Genomic DNA, 19,398 nt, shown 5'->3' with positions numbered 1-19,398 from the left:
GATGGAGAGACCTGGCCAGCAGCCATCGGGAGGACATTGGTGGCTCTGACCAGGGCTGTTTCTGTACTGTGAGAAGATCGGAAACCAGATTGAAATTTTTAAAAGAGGTTAAATTTTTTGAGGTGATCCTGAAGTCCTTCTGCACTTTTTTATCAAAAAAAATAAAATTCTGTTCAATTTCAGACAAATATGATTGTTTTTCATTTACTGTTTACTGAGCTATAATGGTTTCAAGCAGAGCCATATTTTGGGGGTAACATGAAAATATCACTTTAGGCCACACTGAAACGAAATAAAAGAAAGCAATGCTAATCTATGTCAAGGACTGTGTTGATCTTATTATCTTTTTTATTGTCTCGTCATTCTTATAAAAATAAAACTGCACCCATGTTTTCCTGTATGATCTCTTTTTGTTTTCTTTTACAGGTAGAACCTAATGCTACTATTGGAGAAATCAAGTGTATGTTTCACAGAGCTTGTAAGTCACCAGCAGTTTTTTTTCTACAATCATTTTATTTTTTTAAATATGTGGCAGCACACTTTATTGCAGAAAATCATTGGGGCTATTTATTAAGAAGGCAGATGATCAAGAGATTTATGGATCAAACCAAATAGTCAGATTAGGTTAGGGTTAGGTAGACTCTATTATTCCAAAGAGAAATTTGTTTGCAGCAAGAAAGTGCAAAAGATAAGACATTATTATACAGATACAAGAAAATAAGCAAAGACACTACAGCTGAAAACTAGTTCTACCAAAAGTGCATACATGCAACATGACTCAAAAGAAGAATAATTACCTTTAACAGCAGACAAAATAATAATTGAGAAATCAGAAGCATTCTTACAGGTAACAAAACTTAAAGCTTTGGGAATTAAAGAGTTCTTAAACCTGTTAGCTTCTTTATCCTTGGGAATCTAAATGTGCAGTCTGATAGCAGTAGGTGAAATTTAGAAGAAAGACGATGGCTACTGTATGTCAGAACTAAGATAGCTTTCTTTCTAACTTGTTTGTAATACAGCTCAGTGACGGAAGTCTGCTGCATACCAAAAGATTTACTGCTAACTTTTACAATGGTATTAGTATTAGGGTGTTGTTCTGTGTTAGCCATTATGAATGTAGTGACAAGTCAAGTAAAATGGCACCATTTATTGGCTAACTAAAAAGATTACAATATGCAAGCTTTCCAGGCAACTCGGGCCCCTTCTTCAGGGAAGATCTTGGAGAGAGTCAGGACCTTGGTTTTACATCTTATCCAAAGGATGGCCAATTTTTGCAGCAGTGCTGCATCACTGCACTGGGATCCACATTCAGACCATGGGGTAAGTGCCCCCTGCTGGCCTCACCAATACCTCTTCTATCAGCAACCCAAGCTTTTCCTAGATGGTGTCCCATCTAAGTACAGGCCGACCCTTCTGATGACCTGTTCTGAAGTGTATGTGGTATGGCTGCTGGCTCCAGAGAAAGTGCTTGATCCTAACCACCAGACCACCAGTTAGTCCTGAAATCCACCCCACCAAGTTAGGGCCCAAACAGATATGATCATCCACTTTATGAAATAAAATATGGGGCAGGACGGTATTAAAAGCGGAACAGAAATCTATAAGCAGTGTGTTATTTTTTATCCTTCCATGTGCTTGTACAGTTGACTAAAGTGGGGGTCAAAGCCAAAAACATCTGAAATCATCAGACTTGTTAAAAGGGCAAAAACAATTTTTCGTTTAGCTTAAAGATGATAAAAACCTGAAATCATTTCCTAGAGTTTTTTTTTCCGCTTGGACAACTTTTTTCTTAAAAAGTTCTTTTCTTACTTGTTTCATTATTTTCAACAAAGTTTGGACAACCTTTTAAACCCAACTCGATCTTGATCTAGAAGTGGCTGCTATTAAGATTAAAGATAAGATTAAATCGAGACAACTTGAGAGAAAATGGCGTTATAAACCGTCGGTGCCTTCTGTGATCCTGGGAAATGTAAACTCACTACCAAATAAGATCGACGAACTGGCTGTGCTGGTGAAAAATGTCAGAACCTACAGAGAATGCAGCTTGCTGTGTTTTAGTGAAACGTGGCTAACGTCTACCATCCCAGATGCTAACGTGGAGCTACCCGGGTTTAGCACAGTTAGAGCGGACAGAGACGCAAGTACCTGTGGAAAGAAGAAAGGAGGAGGACTCGCTCTCTATGTCAATACAAAGTGGTGCAACTCAGGACATGTAAACGTTAAAATCTCCACTTGCTGCAGGGACATCGAACTGTTGGCCGTAAGTCTGCGCCCCTATTACTTGCCCAGAGAGTTTGGACACGTGATTGTTGTTATTGTTTACATCCCCTCAAGCGAGCGCGGAGATGGCGAGTGACATCATCCATTCCGCAGTTGCTAAGTTACAAACGCAGCACCCTGAGGCACTTGTGCTAATCGCTGGAGACTTTAACCATGTAACGCTGGACAAAACATTACCTGCCTTCTCCCAGTATGTGGATTGTAACACTCGGGAAACAGGACTATCGACCTACTGTATGCAAGTGTTAAAGACGCACACAGCGCCACCCCGCTGCCTGCGCTTGGGAAAGCAGATCATAACCTGGTTCTGCTTCAGCCTCAATACAAACCAAGAGTGAGGGCTACCTACAACTACACGCTCATTCAGGAAGTGGTCCCTGAGGCAGAGCAGGCTCTGAGAGACTGCTTTGGAACTACAGACTGGGATATATTGCTTGGGTCACATAGTGAGAACATTGAAGAGGCTGTTGAATGCACAACTGATTACATCAACTTCTGTATGGACATTGTAGTTCCAGTAAGAACAGTATGCTGCTATGCTAACAACAAGCCATGGGTTACAAGTGACATCAAGGGCCTTTTGAACCAGAAGAAAAGGGCTTTTAAAGGTGGTGATCAGCATGAGCTCAAGTGCGTGCAGAAGGAACTCGAGTCCAGCTCAGGGCGCGAAAGAGCAGTACAGGAGAAAGCTGGAGCAGAAGTTGCAGAACAACAGCATGAAGGAAGTGTGGGATGGGATGAAGATTATCACTGGCTGCAGCTCGAAGCGGGTGCCGCCATCGAGACAGACGTGGAGAGAGCAAACCAAATGAACAACTTCTTTAATAGGTTTGATCACAGTAACCCACTCTCACCTCGAGTACTGCATCCTCCAACCATCCTTCTGCTGATACCAGCATAGGTGAGACATCCCCACCCACAATTACAGCAGCCCAGGTGAGCAGAGAGCTGAAAAGACTTTGTGCCAGCAAAGCAGCGGGTCCAGATGGTGTATCGCCACGACTGCTGAAGGCCTGTGCGTTGGAACTGGGGAGTCCTCTACAGCGCATCTTCAACCTGAGCCTGGAACAGGGAGAGTCCCAAGGCTTTGGAAAACATCTTGTATCACCCTGTCCCAAAGGTATCACGTCCTAGTGAGCTGAATGACTTCCGGCCTGTTGCTCTGACGTCACATCTGATGAAGACCATGGAGCGGCTGCTGCTTCACCACCTGAGGCCACAGGTCCGTCACGCCCTCGACCCTCTGCAGTTCGCATACCAGGAGAAGGTGGGAGCGGAGGATGCCATCATCTATATGCTACACGATCCCTCTCCCACCTGGACAGAGGCAGTGGTGCTGTAAGAATTATGTTTTGGACTTCTCTAGCGCCTTCAACACCATCCAACCTCTGCTCCTTAGAGACAAGCTGACTGAGATGGGAGTAGACTCACACCTGGTGGCATGGATTGTGGACTATCTTACAGACAGACCTCAATATGTGCGTCTTGGGAACTGCAGGTCTGACATTGTGTTCAGCAATACAGGGGCGAGGGGACTGTACTTTCTCGGTCCTGTTCAATCTATATACATCAGACTTCCAATATGACTCGAGTCCTGCCACGTGCAAAAGTTAGCTGATGACACTGCTATTGTGGGCTGCATCAGGGTGGGCAGGAGGAGGAGTACAGAAAGTTAATCAAAGACTTTGTTAAATGGTGCGACTCAAACCACTTACACCTTAACACCAGCAAGACCAAGGAGCTGGTGGTGGATTTTAGGAGGCCCAGGCCCCTCATGGACCCTGTGATCATCAGAGGTGACTGTGTGCAGAGGGTGCAGACCTTAAATATCTGGGAGTGCAGCTGGATGACAAATTGGACTGGACTGCCAATACTGATGCTCTATGTAAGAAAGGTCAGAGCAGACTATACTTTCTGAGAAGGTTGGCATCCTTCAACATCTGCAGTAAGATGCTGCAGATGTTCTACCGGACGGTTGTGGCGAGTGCCCTCTTCTACGCGGTGGTGTGCTGGGGTGGCAGCATAAAGATGAAAGACGCCTCACGCCTGGACAAACTTGTTAAGAAGGCAGGCTCTATTGTAGGATTAAAGTTGGACAGTTTAACATCTGTGGCAGAGCGACGGGCACTAAGCAAACTCCTGTCAATCATGAATAATCCACTGCATCCACTTAACAGTGTCATCTCCAGGCAGAGGAGTAGCTTCAGTGACAGACTTTTGTCACTGTCCTGCTCCACTGACAGACTGAGGAGATCGACACTATGCGACTCTTCAATTCCACCAACATTAATTTTATTTTATTTTAATTTTTTCATTTTATTACTATTTAATTTAATATTGTTTCTTTGTATCAGTATACTGCTGCTGGATTATGTGAATTTCCCTTGGGATTAATAAAGTATCTATCTATCTATCTATCTATCTAAGTCAAATGAAGTACACCACTTACATATGTAGCAGTACACAGCATCATACAAATATTGGTGTGACTGTCATATTAATATTGAAAACTGCAAAATAAAATAAAAATAACTCAAAATGTGTATTGTTTTTCAATCCAGACAATAATAAAGAGTTGCTAAATATATAATTTATTTCATCCATTTAATTGAAAAAAACAACTTTTAGAATATTATCTAGAATATCATTATCCTTCCTTCAACCTTTGTACCAACCTATTGCAGATAATATAGGTTGAAAGAGCAAAATAAAGCTTTTTGTTGAACATGGTAAATAGTATTTTTATTTAATAACTATAAATATATCTTACAGTAGCAAAACTAATGATAAGAAAGCTTATCGTGTTATGAGAACTGCGGCGAAGGGGCATGAGGCCTTCAGATAAGCAGCAGAATAGACCAGGATCTCTACTGGAAAGCCAGAAAGGGGAAAACTGATTTTAAGGTTGAAAATGCCTTTAATTAATTTATAATTTCTATGATTTATCCCAAGATAAAGGAAACCATAACAAAAACCTTTGGCTTTGGAAAGACAAAAACAAAATGACTTTTCAAGGACCAACTGGAAAGCAAATGTAGTTGCCTTACAGGCAATCCAATTTCAAACAAGTCCTAACCTACAAATCTAACAATGAATCCAAAAATCAGAGCAGAGATTAAAAAGAAGCAGAAACACAATACTCACTACTACTCCTTCACAACAACAAAACTCCACAACTCTACTCTTAGCTCTGACCTAAATAGCCAGAGGGAGGCTCAGAGGTGGTGACATCAGGATGGCCCCGCCTCTTGCAGTACCACCCACAAAATACAAAGGACATATGGGAAGATACTTTTACACATAGAAACATATATTTTATAAATGAAATAATTAAAAAAGCAAGAACAAAGAACAACATTTTATATGAAAGAAAACAAAGAAACATGGAAACTTAATAAATAACAATGAAAACATGGAATGCAAAAATAAACATAAGTAAGGCAATAAGCCTAGATGAACTATGACAAATCCACCCCTTCTGACCTGTACAAGCATGGAGTGGGCCTGTAATTGATCATGCAGAGACCAACATTTTACATGAAAGAAAACAAAGAAACATGGAAACTTAATAAATAACAATGAAAACATGGAATGCAAAAATAAACATAAGCACGGGCAATAAGCCTAAATGAACTATGACAAATCCACCCCTTCTGACCTGTATAAGCATGGAGTGTGCCGGTAACTGATCATGTGGGCTATCTCACTCATTCTCTCATCTTTTCTTTCCATTTCTGGCATGTCATCCTCCCTGCTAGTTAAGCCTTTGCTCCAACTTACCAATTGACTATAAATTCAGACGTTAACAGCAGTGAGCAGTTTTTAAGATCTGATGTATAAGGTTTCCTTCAGAGCGCCATCTAGTGGCTAATTGAAAACAGCTTTCTTAGGCCCTTGGGAATTCCTAGGACAATTTCAACATTATACACTGAGGGGGTGCTATCTGTCTCTGTTCCCCTTCTTTCCAAAAGGGCTAAGAGAGTAGCTTTCTAAGATTCTGTCCTCCATAAAGGGCTAGAGTGTCCCTTTTGCTCCACACAGAATGTTCTTTGTTGCCACCTGCTGCACTGGAGAATATCAGCAGACCTCAGAGCTACATTACAAACAAGTCAGAAAGAAAGCTCACTGTTCTGCTTGTCGAGAGTTTCCCAAGCATATAATTCTAGAACAGTTCTCAAAATGCTCACTAGAGGGGGAAATCCTGTCAAAAACCTGGCTGGTATCATAGAGGGCAACGTAGAATCTTTAAAAATAAAAGATACATTTTCAGAAAAAGCTCTTTTACACAGTGAAGTGCTAAACAGCACAACAGGCACAGTAGGAGATGCCTCTTCAAAGGCAAATAAATCCCAAAGCCAGGTCCAGCAAACAAAGTAAAAAAACAGAGTAAAGGTCAAAAAAATCAAAACACAAAAAATCACAGTAGAAAACTCACCCCTCCTGAGCGCTTTTGAAATGAACTACAAAGAACTCTGTTACCCCGCCTTTAGAGGGCTGATGGCAGTCCCTTCCGGCGATGGGCTGGACCACCTACAAAACACATAGAACACTACAGAACATACCTGGACATAAAGAAATTAAACAGCCAATACTGATTACATCAACACTTAACAAAATGAACATAGAATGACATTTGAACCCAAGCCGACAGGAGACCCTGGCTAATACACAACATTGACTATTTTGTCAGACAGAAGCCATCTATTTTTTTCTTAATTTTTCACCTGTTGCCCTTAGACAGCAGATTTATTATCTCTATCATTACCAGGCTATGGCTATAAGCATTTTGAATTCTGTTACTTGAATTCTTCTTATTATTAATGGAATAGTTCTTCTTTGTACAAATCTTGAGTGTGTGTAGTTATGATAATGCTAGCTTTCAGTTATGTCTTGGCTTATGTTCTTGTATATGTACTGTATAACAATGCCTCATGTTTTTTATTTTCCTGCTGCAAACACATTTCCATCGGGTATAATAAAGTCTACCTTACCTAACCTAAATTTTCTGCTGAGGCCTTTTTCTTATTCTTGTGCCCACAGAGTAGGCTGCACCATTTGGAGTAACAGGATTTACTGCATCTGGTAGCCCCTCATTCCTTAAATGTGCACTGCCACCAGACTTTACTCCTGTTATGTTCAGGTTTTATGATAGTCTTAATTGCTGTGCATTATTTTTTGTACAGCTTCTCCAGTAAAGCCTCGGAAGCTATACAGCCAATAAAATGTGTTTTAACATTGAAATTTTTCAAATATATTTAAATGCATTGCTTGAAATATGCGTTTTACTGAAGAAAACTTAAGAATGCTCTGTATGTAAAGGATAGCAATTTATTGTGACTGCAAAAATCTTATTAAAAATTTGAGTGTACCACCTCATAGGATTTATTCTTCTTTTGGCTGCTCCCGTTAGGGGTTGCCACAGTGCATCATCTTGTTCCATATCTTCCTGTCCTCTACATCTTGCTTTGTCAACCATGTCATATGATTAATATCTAATTTTTTTACTCAACGCAGAGCAGGACATCTCAATGTATCAAAAAGATTTATTAACATATTTATATTAATATGCATTTAATTGATTGTTTCAATGTTCATTTTGCAGACCCTCAGTGGTATCCATCAAGACAAGCCCTTAAACTTGATCCTAGTAAGTAACGTGCACCCACACTTTCTTGTTTTCTTTGAAGTGATTCAGTTCTGTCACAATTTGGTGGTCTCATCACTGTGGAGACCCGAGTTCAATTCCAAACTCAGTTGCAGTTTTTTAGGGAGTTGTCCATTTTTGTGTGGACTTTCTTTGTGCTCTTCTTTTCTCTCATAAAGATGAACATGTATATTGTATAATCAATTCTGTGATTGTACCCTGTGAATCACTGGCATTCCATTCAGGGTTGGTTTCTGCCCTCTACCTAATGCTAGAAGCTTCTGAAATGAAATGCTGGGTATATGATCTGGCACTATCACTACATTTTGAAGTCTGGCTTGAATACATATAAGGAGTATTTAATTTCCTTTCCCATAAGCCACAAATGTCTTGTGTTTGGAAACAGCAGTGAATTATAAGCATTATGTGAATTATATGAGGAAAATTATATTTCTAATCCAGTATTTAAAAGCAAGACTAAAAGTAAATAGATTACTGATGTATTTAGGTGTATAATTTCCATCTAGAGTAGGAAATATATTAGCAAATACCAAGAAATGAACTGAAGCAAAAGACAGCTCATTATTTGTGCGGTTTAATAACCGCAAAAAAACATGCAGTTTCAGAATTCCTTCTCCTTGTCACCTTTATGTTGTAAAATAAAATATGACAAATGCGCATTACCTAAGTGAGATATCAACTTAAACATGCAGAACAGTGAGTGTTCTAAAGGCTTGCCAATCTCTGAATGAAGGCTGTGAACCCCCCATGCATTTAATATAGTATTTAGTTTAATAATGCTAATATTATACGTATTAGTATAGTATTTACATTAAAGGGAAATTGATTTCTTCAAGATTGGCACAACGCTTAGCTCTGCTGTCTGTCAACTCTAGTTTGTATTTTTGACCCTGTTGTGTGTCTGATGTGTTTTCACTGGGTACTTTGGTTTTCCTGTCTCAGATATATACTGCTCAAAAGAATTAAAGGAACAATTTTTAATCAGAGTATAGCATAAAGTCAATGAAACTTATGGGATATTAATCTGGTGAGTTAAGTAGCAGAGGGGGTTGTTAATCAGTTTCAGCTGCTGTGGTGTTGATGAAATTAACAACAGATGCACTAGAGGGGCAACAATGAGATGACCCCCAAAACAGGAATGGTTTAACAGGTGGAGGCCACTGACATTTTTCCCTCCTCATCTTTTCTGACTGTTTCTTCACTAGTTTTGCATTTGGCTACAGTCAGTGTCACTACTGGTAGCATAAGGTGATAACTGGACCCTACAGAGGTTGCACAGGTAGTCCAACTTCTCCAGGATGGCACATCAATATGTGTCATTGCCAGAAGGTTTGCTGTGTCTCCCTGCACAGTCTCAAGGGCATGGAGGAGATTCTAGGAGACAAGCAGTTACTCTAGGAGAGCTGGAGAGGGCCATAGAAGGTCCATAACCCATCAGCAGGATCAGTATCTGCTCCTTTGGGCAAGGAGGAACAGGATGAGCACTGCCAGAGCCCTACAAAATGACCTCCAGCAGGCCACTGGTGTGAATGTCTCTGACCAAACAACCAGAAAGACTTCATGAGGGTGACCCAAGGGCCCCATGTCCTCTAATGGGCCCTGAGCTCACTGCCCAGCAGCATGCAGCTCGATTGGCATTCGCCATAGAATACCAGAATTGGCAGATGCACCACTGGTGCCCTGTGCTTTTTACAGATGAGAGCAGGTTCACCCTGAGCACGTGACAGAAGTGAAAGGGTCTGGAGAAGCCATGGAGAACATTATGCTGCCTGTAACATCATTCAGCATGAGCAGTTTGGTGGTGGGTTAATGATTGTCTGGGGAGGCATATCCATGGAGGGTCACACAGACCGCTACAGGCTTGACAAAGGCACCTTGGCTGCCATTAGGTATCAGGATGTAATCCTTGGACCCATTGTCAGACCCTATGCTGGTACAGTGGCTCCTGGTGCACGACAATTCCTGGCTTCATGTGGTGAGAGTATGCAGGCAGTTCCTGGAGGATGAAGGAATTGATACCATTGACTGGCCACCACACTTTCCTGACCTAAATCTAATAGAACACCTCTGGGACATGATGTTTTGGTCCATCCAATGCCACCAGGTTGCACCTCAGACTGTCCAGGAGCTCAGTGATGCCCTGGTCCAGATCTGGGAGGAGATCCCCCACAACACCATCTGTCATCTCATTAGAAGCATGCAGTGATGTTGTCAGGCATGTATACAAGAACACAGGAGCCATACAAAGTGCTGCGTACAATTTTGAGTTGCTGCAATTAAATTTTGGCCAAATGGACTAGCCTGCCACATAATTTTTTCACTCTGATTTTTGGGGCGTCTTTGAATTCAGGGCTCTGTAGGTTGATCATTTTCATTTCCATCAAACGATGTGGCATCCTTTCGTTCCTAACACATTACCCAGTCTATATCAGTATAGATATCCAGGAGGATTTCTTTTTCCCATTGAGATCTGATGTGTTTTCAAAGTGTTCCTTTAATTTTTTTGAGCAGTTTATATATGTACTCCTTTTAGATTGAGTGACTCCTTTATGAGCTATCGCACCCACAGACTCGCACACTAAAATACACAGAGATAGAGTGAATCATGTTCGGAGATGCACATGATATATTAATTAACTGACACTTACAGTTCAATCTTTGATCCAATCACATTCTATTTCATGTTGTATGTGCTCTGGACAGCAGGGGTTGCTCCAGCTCCCCAAACACCCAACACAATACAGGCTCGGACACATATCTGCTACAAACAAGAGTATTCTTTATTCTGTTTTGTGGGAAACTCTTCAGGTAAGTGTTTCACACAGGAACAAACACAAATACAAGGCACAGCCACAATAAAGAACTTTGCAACTCTCTCTGTCTTCTCTCTCTCTCTCTATCACTGCCTCCACACAAGTGTTGTCCACCTCCTCCTGACTCTACTTTATGTAATCCCCATAAGTACTTCCAGTGCCCTGAAGCTGTGGCTTGGATGCACTTCCTGACAAGTTTGGAGCTTAATAAAATAGGGCTCACCAGTCCACCCAGCACACTCTGGCGGCACCCACAGAGCCCAACAGGACTGAGCCAACAATCTCCAATTCCCATGATGCTGTGTGGAAATCTGTGATGATGCCGCTACTCAGTGTGGCTACCATCTAATGCCATGGGGGAGGCAAAGCCCTGTGCATGTTGTCTCCCCCTGTCCTTCCACTCTGTGGGCAACCCGCTCGGGTAAGGTTCCTGGGATGGCACCATTCAGAATACATTATCTACAATATATGTAACTGTCTTAGCAGACAAAACTGCATAGGAATCATTTTGCAAAAAATCTGTAGGTGTTTTCCATTTTACATTGCCATACCTGTTTCATTTAGATATTCACACTCGGTGATTTGTTTCAAAGTTATCACAGACTCAAATCCCGACACACAAACACAAAGACAAACATCATGCCAAAAGTGGTCAAATTGCATTAAAAGATGCCTAAAATCTGTAAATCCTTTGACAATTTGGAGGTGAAATTGTGACCTCATCACAATGCCTAATATGTACAGTAAATACCTTTGGCTTATGTAGGAAAAGTAAAAACATATTACTGCTTGTTTTTGTTTGATTGATTGGCTAATTGAATTTTATTTAATTAAAAAAACAGTTCTAAAAGTAAACTTTTACTTGCAAAGAAGAACTTTATTTTTAAAACTGTCAACTAGAATGCACATTTTCAGTATATCAAGCCCCCAACTCTATACGTGAATACTTATACACAAAAAACAGCACTGAAATACAGTTGAAATCTAAACTACTGTAATCCCATGTGTGCCCAAAATTCCAGCCCCAGCCATCCCGTCACCCACCATCATCTATAACATCAAAAGAATAATAAGAAAAGTACCACTAATGTGTGTCTTCTAGTTCTCACTGAGTTGAAATTACAGTCGATCATCAGCATTTGCACATTTAATATTTACCACTTCAAGTATTCATTTTTACTGTCGCATTGGCAACTGTGCAGCTATGTGTAGTACAGTAGAAAAAAAATGATAGGCACAAGTTTAGGGAGCGGCTAGCATCCAAACTGGTTTTGTTCAGTCCACCATTATAAAGAGCTCCCCTATACATTTGTTGCATATTCTCATTGTTTTGCATAAAAAAAAAAATCAAGCTTTGGTTTGTAGTTAAGCCCCCAAATTGTAGTGCAAGTCCTTTGGCCTCTAAGCCCACACATGCTAAATCAGTGACATGGCTTTGTGAGAAAATAAAGGTGCTAGACAAATTTTGGCATGCCACTGTCAGCCATAAGGTTGGTGTTAACGAATCAATGGATCATTATATCCACAAAAAGGAAGATCATAGAAACTGACTAGAGACATCAGTGCTGCCCATCCCATCATCAATCGCAGCCTCAAGGTTAAACATCATCTTGCCTCTGCTATGACTCCATATGTCAAGACCCTTAAGGATCTCATGATTGTTTCAAGCCGGTGCATCCTTTATGATCTCCATCAAAATTTGCCAGCCATGAACTCTATCAAATGTGATGTTAAAGCCTCACTAGTCTTGGTGTCTTCCGAAAGCAGTGACAATTTTTTTTTGTTTGTTTTTTATTCAGATCTTAGCATAAGGAATAGAATTCTAGGGAATGACCAATGAGAAAAAATGTTTTATATGTGACCAATTTTATTTTGTGTACCGCAATTTATAGGTTATTTCATGGTTACTATGTTGCGAAAACTGTATATTATCAGAAATAATGCTTGGTTGTGAAGAATTCCATGTAGAAAAGTGTATTTTGAGCAAACTTTAGCAACAGATTACATCTTTTGTTGGTCGTGGAAACCCAACCCCATGTTTCCTGGAAGTTCAAAGTATTAACATTGATTTTCATTACTTTTTGTAGCAATCTTACCCCTGCAAAAGTTGAGGACTGACTGTACCTGGCAAGGAAAAAATAAAATGATATCAATGCGGAGAAACTAATCAGTGAAATCTTTGCTTATTGGGTCCTGCTGATCAAACTTACTACAGATACCTTGGGCTCAACATTGTCAGTGATTGGTCAAATTAATGGGTGGAGTTATGCATTGAGGGGCATTAAGTCAGTGAGAATAGTATGGCTCAGAGAAAATAAGAGGAATCCTTAAATCTAATGCAAAATCATATATTAGTCAACCAGGTGTGACATTAGAGCCCAAAATTCTATAATATGAGCCATATATTCAAGGACACCGTTGTAAATCAAAGCCAGGACAGTCCAACAGCAGTGAGGTATGAGTAGCCCGCCATCCTTGGGGTAACAACGACAAAACACCAGGAATAAAAGGAAATAAACAATATAAAAATACTGAATAATAAATAAACATAACAAAATATTTATAATAAATGCATAATAACAAAAAAGAATGAAATATAATGTCAAAGACAACAAAAATAACCATACAATGGAAAATCAACATAAGCGAGGAAACAACTTATGTATTTGAAAATGTATTTTTAGTAAATAATAACAGCACACAGCTCTTGAATACATAATTTTATATGTTCATTTTTTTTGCTTTTCAAGTCAAACATAGTCACCATGTTCACACTAATTCTTTTTTTTTTTTTGCATGGCACAACTGTATATTCTGTAGAGGGGAAAACATTAAAAGATGATGAAATTCTCCAGAATCTCCCTGTAGGCACAACAGCAACCTTCTATTTCAAAGACTTAGGTGCTCAGGTTGGCTGGACGATGGTGAGTATGCTGGGACATAACTCCGGTTCTAAATATTCTGTTACGGCAGGAGAGTTTAATCAACTTCCCTTTAAGATATTAGAAATAAGTTTTGATAGTATTAAATGCATAGTTTGTATTGGTACCCTTTTGCCTTTTTTTTTTTGTTATTTGGAAATAAAACTCAGGTCACTGAGGTCAAGAGTCAACCTTATTATTATTATTATTTACTGTATTTGCCAGACAACTTTACCCAACTTTATGCTACATATAAGAATGAGTAGATTGTGCAAGCAGGAGAAGCAACAGAGAACAAGATAAAAAATGAGCAAGAGGGAGTGTTAGTATTACTAATATACAGTCTTTTTACCTACAACTAGACTAAGATAAAAGTCAATATCCTAAACTCACATGATCAACAACATCAGCTATCCTATAGAAAAGAAAGGAAACAGTTCTAAAGTGTTTTATGAAAAGGAGCGTTTTCAGAGGACACCGAAACAAGACTAAATTGGGTGCTGTTCGAATAGACAAAGGGAGATCATGCCACAGCTTTGGAACGAGAATGGAGAAGAACTGAAACAGAACAGAAACTTCCTGAAGGGACGTATGGAGAGGCTAAAGACTAGAGATACTGAGGAGCTGAACCATTTAGGGAACTGTAAGTCAAGCCAAGAGTTTTGAACGGGATCCTTGCCACAAAATGAAGTCAGTGGAGAAGAGGCCAAAGCTGTGGAGTAAACTATATGTATTGTGTGCAACCATATTTACTTACTAGATTTTCTCTAAGTACTTCAGTTTTCCTTCCACATCCCACAGATGCACAGGTTAGGTGATCTAGCAACTCTAAAATGGCCTGGTATGAATTAGTATTAGTGTATTCTGGATTGGTTCTGACTTTGCAGCTGAGATAGACATCAACGTCCTGTAACCCTAAACTGGACAAGCAGGTTAAAAAATGAATGGATATTTCATAGCCTTTAACTACAGTTTGGATTCTTTGTTTACCAGTTTTATACGAACACCATCTTTCCACTTTCAAAGTTTCCAGTGAATGCCGTTCTCCTATCCTACCTGTTCTGGAACTGAGAAATGTTGACATTTTTGCTATGGAAATAACTGTGGGTGGTAACTCCTCTGTATACCGTGCTGACTCCAGAAATATTCATGGGCTAATTCCAAGCAATTGGGGGATTTCCTGGGTGTTTACTCTTTCAATAACCCACAGGGCTTTGAGGTGAAATTCTGATAGGAGCCATCAAAAGGCATGTAGTGATCACAGAACATTTTAGAAAAACACCTGAACTCAGAGGCGATGTTGCAAAATGAATTTATAGCAATTTCTGGCGTTCTCTGCCAGAGCTTATTGTGATTAGGAAGAGTGGCGTAAAACATGGCTGGTGGAGTGACAGATATTAGTGGACGGAGGATGTACATTTGATTGCGTTTGTGATGTAAACTCTGGTGGGAAGCGTAAACACTGTCCCACTTGATTTGCATAGTATCTACTGCTTATTTAGACTCCTACAGTTCAGGTAGTCAGTGTTTCATCTGTAGCTCCTCTCTGCTGACTCCTCCTTTACTCCCCAGATGTGTGGATTTGTCTGAAATATTAATAATATTAAAGCCAAAAAAATTTGAATGGTGGATAATTGGATTGGGATCCAAATACAAACAATAAAAAAGAGCTAAAATATATTTTGAAATTGAATTTAAAGTCCTTTTTGTATTTCTTTACAAATACATCTGTACAGTATTATAAAAATAATGTAAGGGTTGCTCTCTGTACTTAACTCTGCATCTTCGACATGCAGCATAAATCCATGGATGTCAGGGTTCTTTTCAATTTCTGCTCTTTCTTCATTTGTTTTGTTATCTCATATAGGTTTTCCTGTGTGAATATGCTGGCCCTCTCTTCATATACCTGCTCTTTTATTTCCGGCCTCCATATATCTATCAACATAGGCATGCATTCACCTCAAGCCCATACCCAGTTGTAACGTAAGTTGGATAATTTATTATTTTCACCAAATTGGTCACCCTGCCATGAATTCTTTCCTAATATGCATTCTCTGTCTGGTCATAATTTTACAGCCTGGCGTGTGTGTGTCATTCATTTCATTATGTCAAGAGGCTCATAGAAACAATATTTGTACATCGATTCTCCCATGGGACAATGCCTCTTCGGAGTATCGTGAAGGTATGTGGCTGTGTCTTCTTTTTTTGATTACTTTGTAAAAGTATTTTATGATAATGATCACTGTGAAAGGAGGATATCAATTGCCCATTTATTGATTTGGTGATTTTCATTTCATAACATTGTATTAAATTATTGTGATGTAGATAATTAAACTAACAGATGTCCTAAAATTTGGTGTAGGATAACTTCCAATAAAAAAATATCCTACATATGGACATGGGCAAAATATACATTTCAATAAATATGTGAACGCAAGAAAATATGAAGTCTTGCATATAGGATAGTTTTAAATATAAATACACACTGAGCAATCTGCAACTAGAAAATACAACATATGAAGAATCCATGACAGTCCCAATGAACTCCTCGCTGTTCTCAACTGAGCATTTTACAGAAGAAATTTATATATATAAATATATATAGGTATATAGGGTCTTAATTAAGGAAAGTGCAAATCGGTAAAGATTCTGCTTAAGACAGAGCTATTAAATTGAGAAGCTACATCTGGATAACTGTCTGCAGGTTTAGTGTCCATACTGTGAGGAAAGGTATAAAAGCACAAAATGAAATTCCAGGACTGCCGTTACCATTTAGGCTTACTATTATCATTAACTTATGTGGTGAGCACCTTCATCCAAGGCAGCTTACAAAGTCTGGTTACATTTCTTTTGTTTTTCCAATTAGAGCACAGCCAAGTGAAGTGACCTGCTCATGGTCAGGCAGGGTCAGTACCAGGATAAGAACCCACAGCCTCAGGGTTTGAAGTCCAAAGTCTTAACCATTATGCCACACTGCCTGTGCTGGGCACAAACCTAGGATGGCAAAAATGGGGTTTAAAAAACACCGACCCTGACTTATGAACACTCGGGCTCAGTACTAATGTCTGACTACCATTGACTCAGTTATATCGTTTTGAATTATTTTCATGTATTAGTGATGCTTAGTATTAATGGCTGATGACCTAAACAAATTCCAGGATTCACCTTGTTTAGTCAGAGGCTTTCTTTAAGCTTATATCCTTATTTTTTTTATTATTATCAGGTATAAGCTTGTAGTTTCACTTTTGTTTTAGTACCATTTCAGCAGGTTTATTCTTTACCTTATTTTCTGTCCTTATTTTGAATTTGGGTTATGGCAGATTTTTGATACATACAGTGCTTGAAGTGGAACCAAATTACTGGAAATACTCTGTTTATGGCGATGCAATACATTTGATTGAAGAGTGATTGTCCCACATGAAGCTGTGAGTGTTAAGAAAATTTGATGATATCCACTAGTAAACATAGAAATGTGCCTGAACCCTACGTGGGTCCCCCATGAAACTTTGGTTAAGCAGTGGGGTGACGGAATTGAAGGGTTTGCCGAAGCATTGATCACCACAGCAGCACGCTAAGAAAAGGTATCAAAACTCTATGTAGAAACTGCGAGAAGTACCTGCCCACTTCAAGTGCGAGTACATACGTTTCTTTTTTCTTGTATTTTATAAGCCCAGTGTTTTACCAGCATTTATGTTCCTGTTATGAATTCTCGGAGTACTTAACCGCACTAGAAAAGGAACAAAACTACTTAAAGGCTGGACTTGTATTTGCAGAATAGGTCAGCATATAGTGTATAACATATTAGGATTTCTTGACTTGCATACTGTATGTAACACTATGATATTATGTCTGTTTCATATTACTATCATTTTTATTATTTTTCTGTATTAGTATTAACATAAATAATTTGTGAAAACTGTAGAAAAATGTATTTTCAAAACTGCTAGAGCTGGTCCTACAGGAGTGTGGTGTACATTTTATGTATTATTGAATCTTTTATTTTAAGCAAAATGTAATTAAGTGGTGAAATGGTAAATGTATTTAAGACTATGAAAGGAGCATGCAAGTCAGCTTCCAGCTCTACAATTTGCTCTTCAAATAATACATGGTGGGCTCACATTTACACAAATCGTAACACTTCTACTTACAAAAGTCTGCAGAAATAAAAATAGGTTACAGTTGATGGCTGCCCCTCGGATGATCTTAAATGTTAAGTGAACCAATGTTCTGAAATATTAGGTGATTAGAAACTGATGAGCTGTGATGGACTGAATGGCCCGCTCTTGTTTAAACTGCTCCTATGTTCTTAAACGTGGTCTAGGTTCATGCTTCTTAACTTGTATTACAAAGCACAATTGGTTCTTGTATTTTGTACCTGAGTCATTTCATAGGAAATTGGCATCCCTTGGGAAGTGATGTGAAAAGATGAAAGCGTTAGCATTTTACCATGATCAGAAGAAATTAATTCCATGAGCAATAGGTTTTGCAAACAATATTCATCTTAATTACATCATTAAAAACAGAAACATTGCAGAGAACATTTATAACTCATGTAATGGCTGTAGAACAAGCCAAAATTAAAATTAGAGTTTGAAAAAAGTGAGGAATTACACATTTGTTGAAGTTTGAATGCAAATCAGCAAATACAAAGGTTCCCCCAAGACCTGTTCCAGATGACGGTGCATCTAGATATTAACTTTCATCACATGATACATATTAAAATCCTGCAAGTACCACAACAGGCCAAGAGGAGGTCATCTACTTGACGTGAATCTAATTGTACTGTGAGTTTGTTCTTCTTTTCCTGTGGACAAAACATCTTCAAAAATCTTATAGCATGTATAATTTATAAGATGACCTCCTTGAAATGATTTATTCAAGGAAATCAGGCATTTTGCCAGTTTTCAATTTCCTGCCCAATGTCAGCATTACTATGCATGTCACATTACTCCACTTACCCTGCAGTTTCTTGACACAGCGACAATACAGGCGTACTGGGGGTTAAAAACGAGGGAGCAGGTACTGAGCTGTGAATGAACGCTGCTTTAATGCATATTTAGTGTATATTTGTATGTATATTTGGCATATATTTTTTCTGATTTCACTGCAGCCTTTAATATAACTCTTAAATGCAGCCCTAATAATGTGCTCAGTCAGTTTTTTAAATAAAAATTAATATAAATCATATATCATAATTGATGTATTTAATATAAATTAATAAACATGTTAATATAAAGTACTAAATTATGGAATTGTGGATAATTGAATCCAATGCAATTGAATGAAAGCTTAAGATTTGGCATTAAACAAATGACTTCATCATAATTCTGGAGATATCCCTAAAATAGAAAAAGTGAGAAACAATTTGAAATTTCTGTTTTATAGACATAAAAGTGATCAAAGTGAATAGAAATTGCTTTCTCCTTCTTTTTCCACAAATCTAAGCAACTGAAAAGTTATTGCTGTTCATTAGAAACAGTTGAACGTGAAGTCGTGTAAGTGAGCTACCATGACATCTTTAACAAAAAAGGCGAATGTCATACTGTGATACAGTAGACTTACTTAGTAGGCCAGGGTCACCCACCCTTTCACATAGCTGAATTCCTCAATCAGTGATATCAAAATTTAGAGGCACAATGGCCTATTAAACAGGACCAAAGGATGATGTGTGTGCAATTCTGAGGGAGAACAGGCAAGGCTAAAGAGTTCACAGTGGTGG

The 19,398-nt window shown here is 38.9% G+C and overlaps 1 protein-coding gene across 4 annotated transcripts in view; it reads left to right on the top strand.

The window, feature by feature from the left end:
* LOC120514667 (very-long-chain enoyl-CoA reductase-like) overlaps positions 1-19,398 on the top strand; it is a 124,832-nt gene that overhangs the window by 74,016 nt on the left and 31,418 nt on the right. For all 4 annotated transcript variants that reach the window (XM_039735164.1, XM_039735166.1, XM_039735163.1 and 1 more), the window contains 5 exons: positions 427-478; positions 7,883-7,927; positions 13,579-13,682; positions 15,547-15,662; positions 15,756-15,861. In XM_039735164.1, the coding sequence (XP_039591098.1) occupies positions 427-478; positions 7,883-7,927; positions 13,579-13,682; positions 15,547-15,662; positions 15,756-15,861 (423 nt within the window). The remainder of the gene's footprint in view (positions 1-426; positions 479-7,882; positions 7,928-13,578; positions 13,683-15,546; positions 15,663-15,755; positions 15,862-19,398) is intronic.

The sequence above is a fragment of the Polypterus senegalus genome, chromosome 14 (assembly GCF_016835505.1).
Source record: "Polypterus senegalus isolate Bchr_013 chromosome 14, ASM1683550v1, whole genome shotgun sequence".
NCBI lineage: Eukaryota > Metazoa > Chordata > Cladistia > Polypteriformes > Polypteridae > Polypterus > Polypterus senegalus.
The sequence above is the reverse complement of the archived record's forward strand: the minus strand, read 5'-3'. Positions and strand labels throughout refer to the sequence as shown.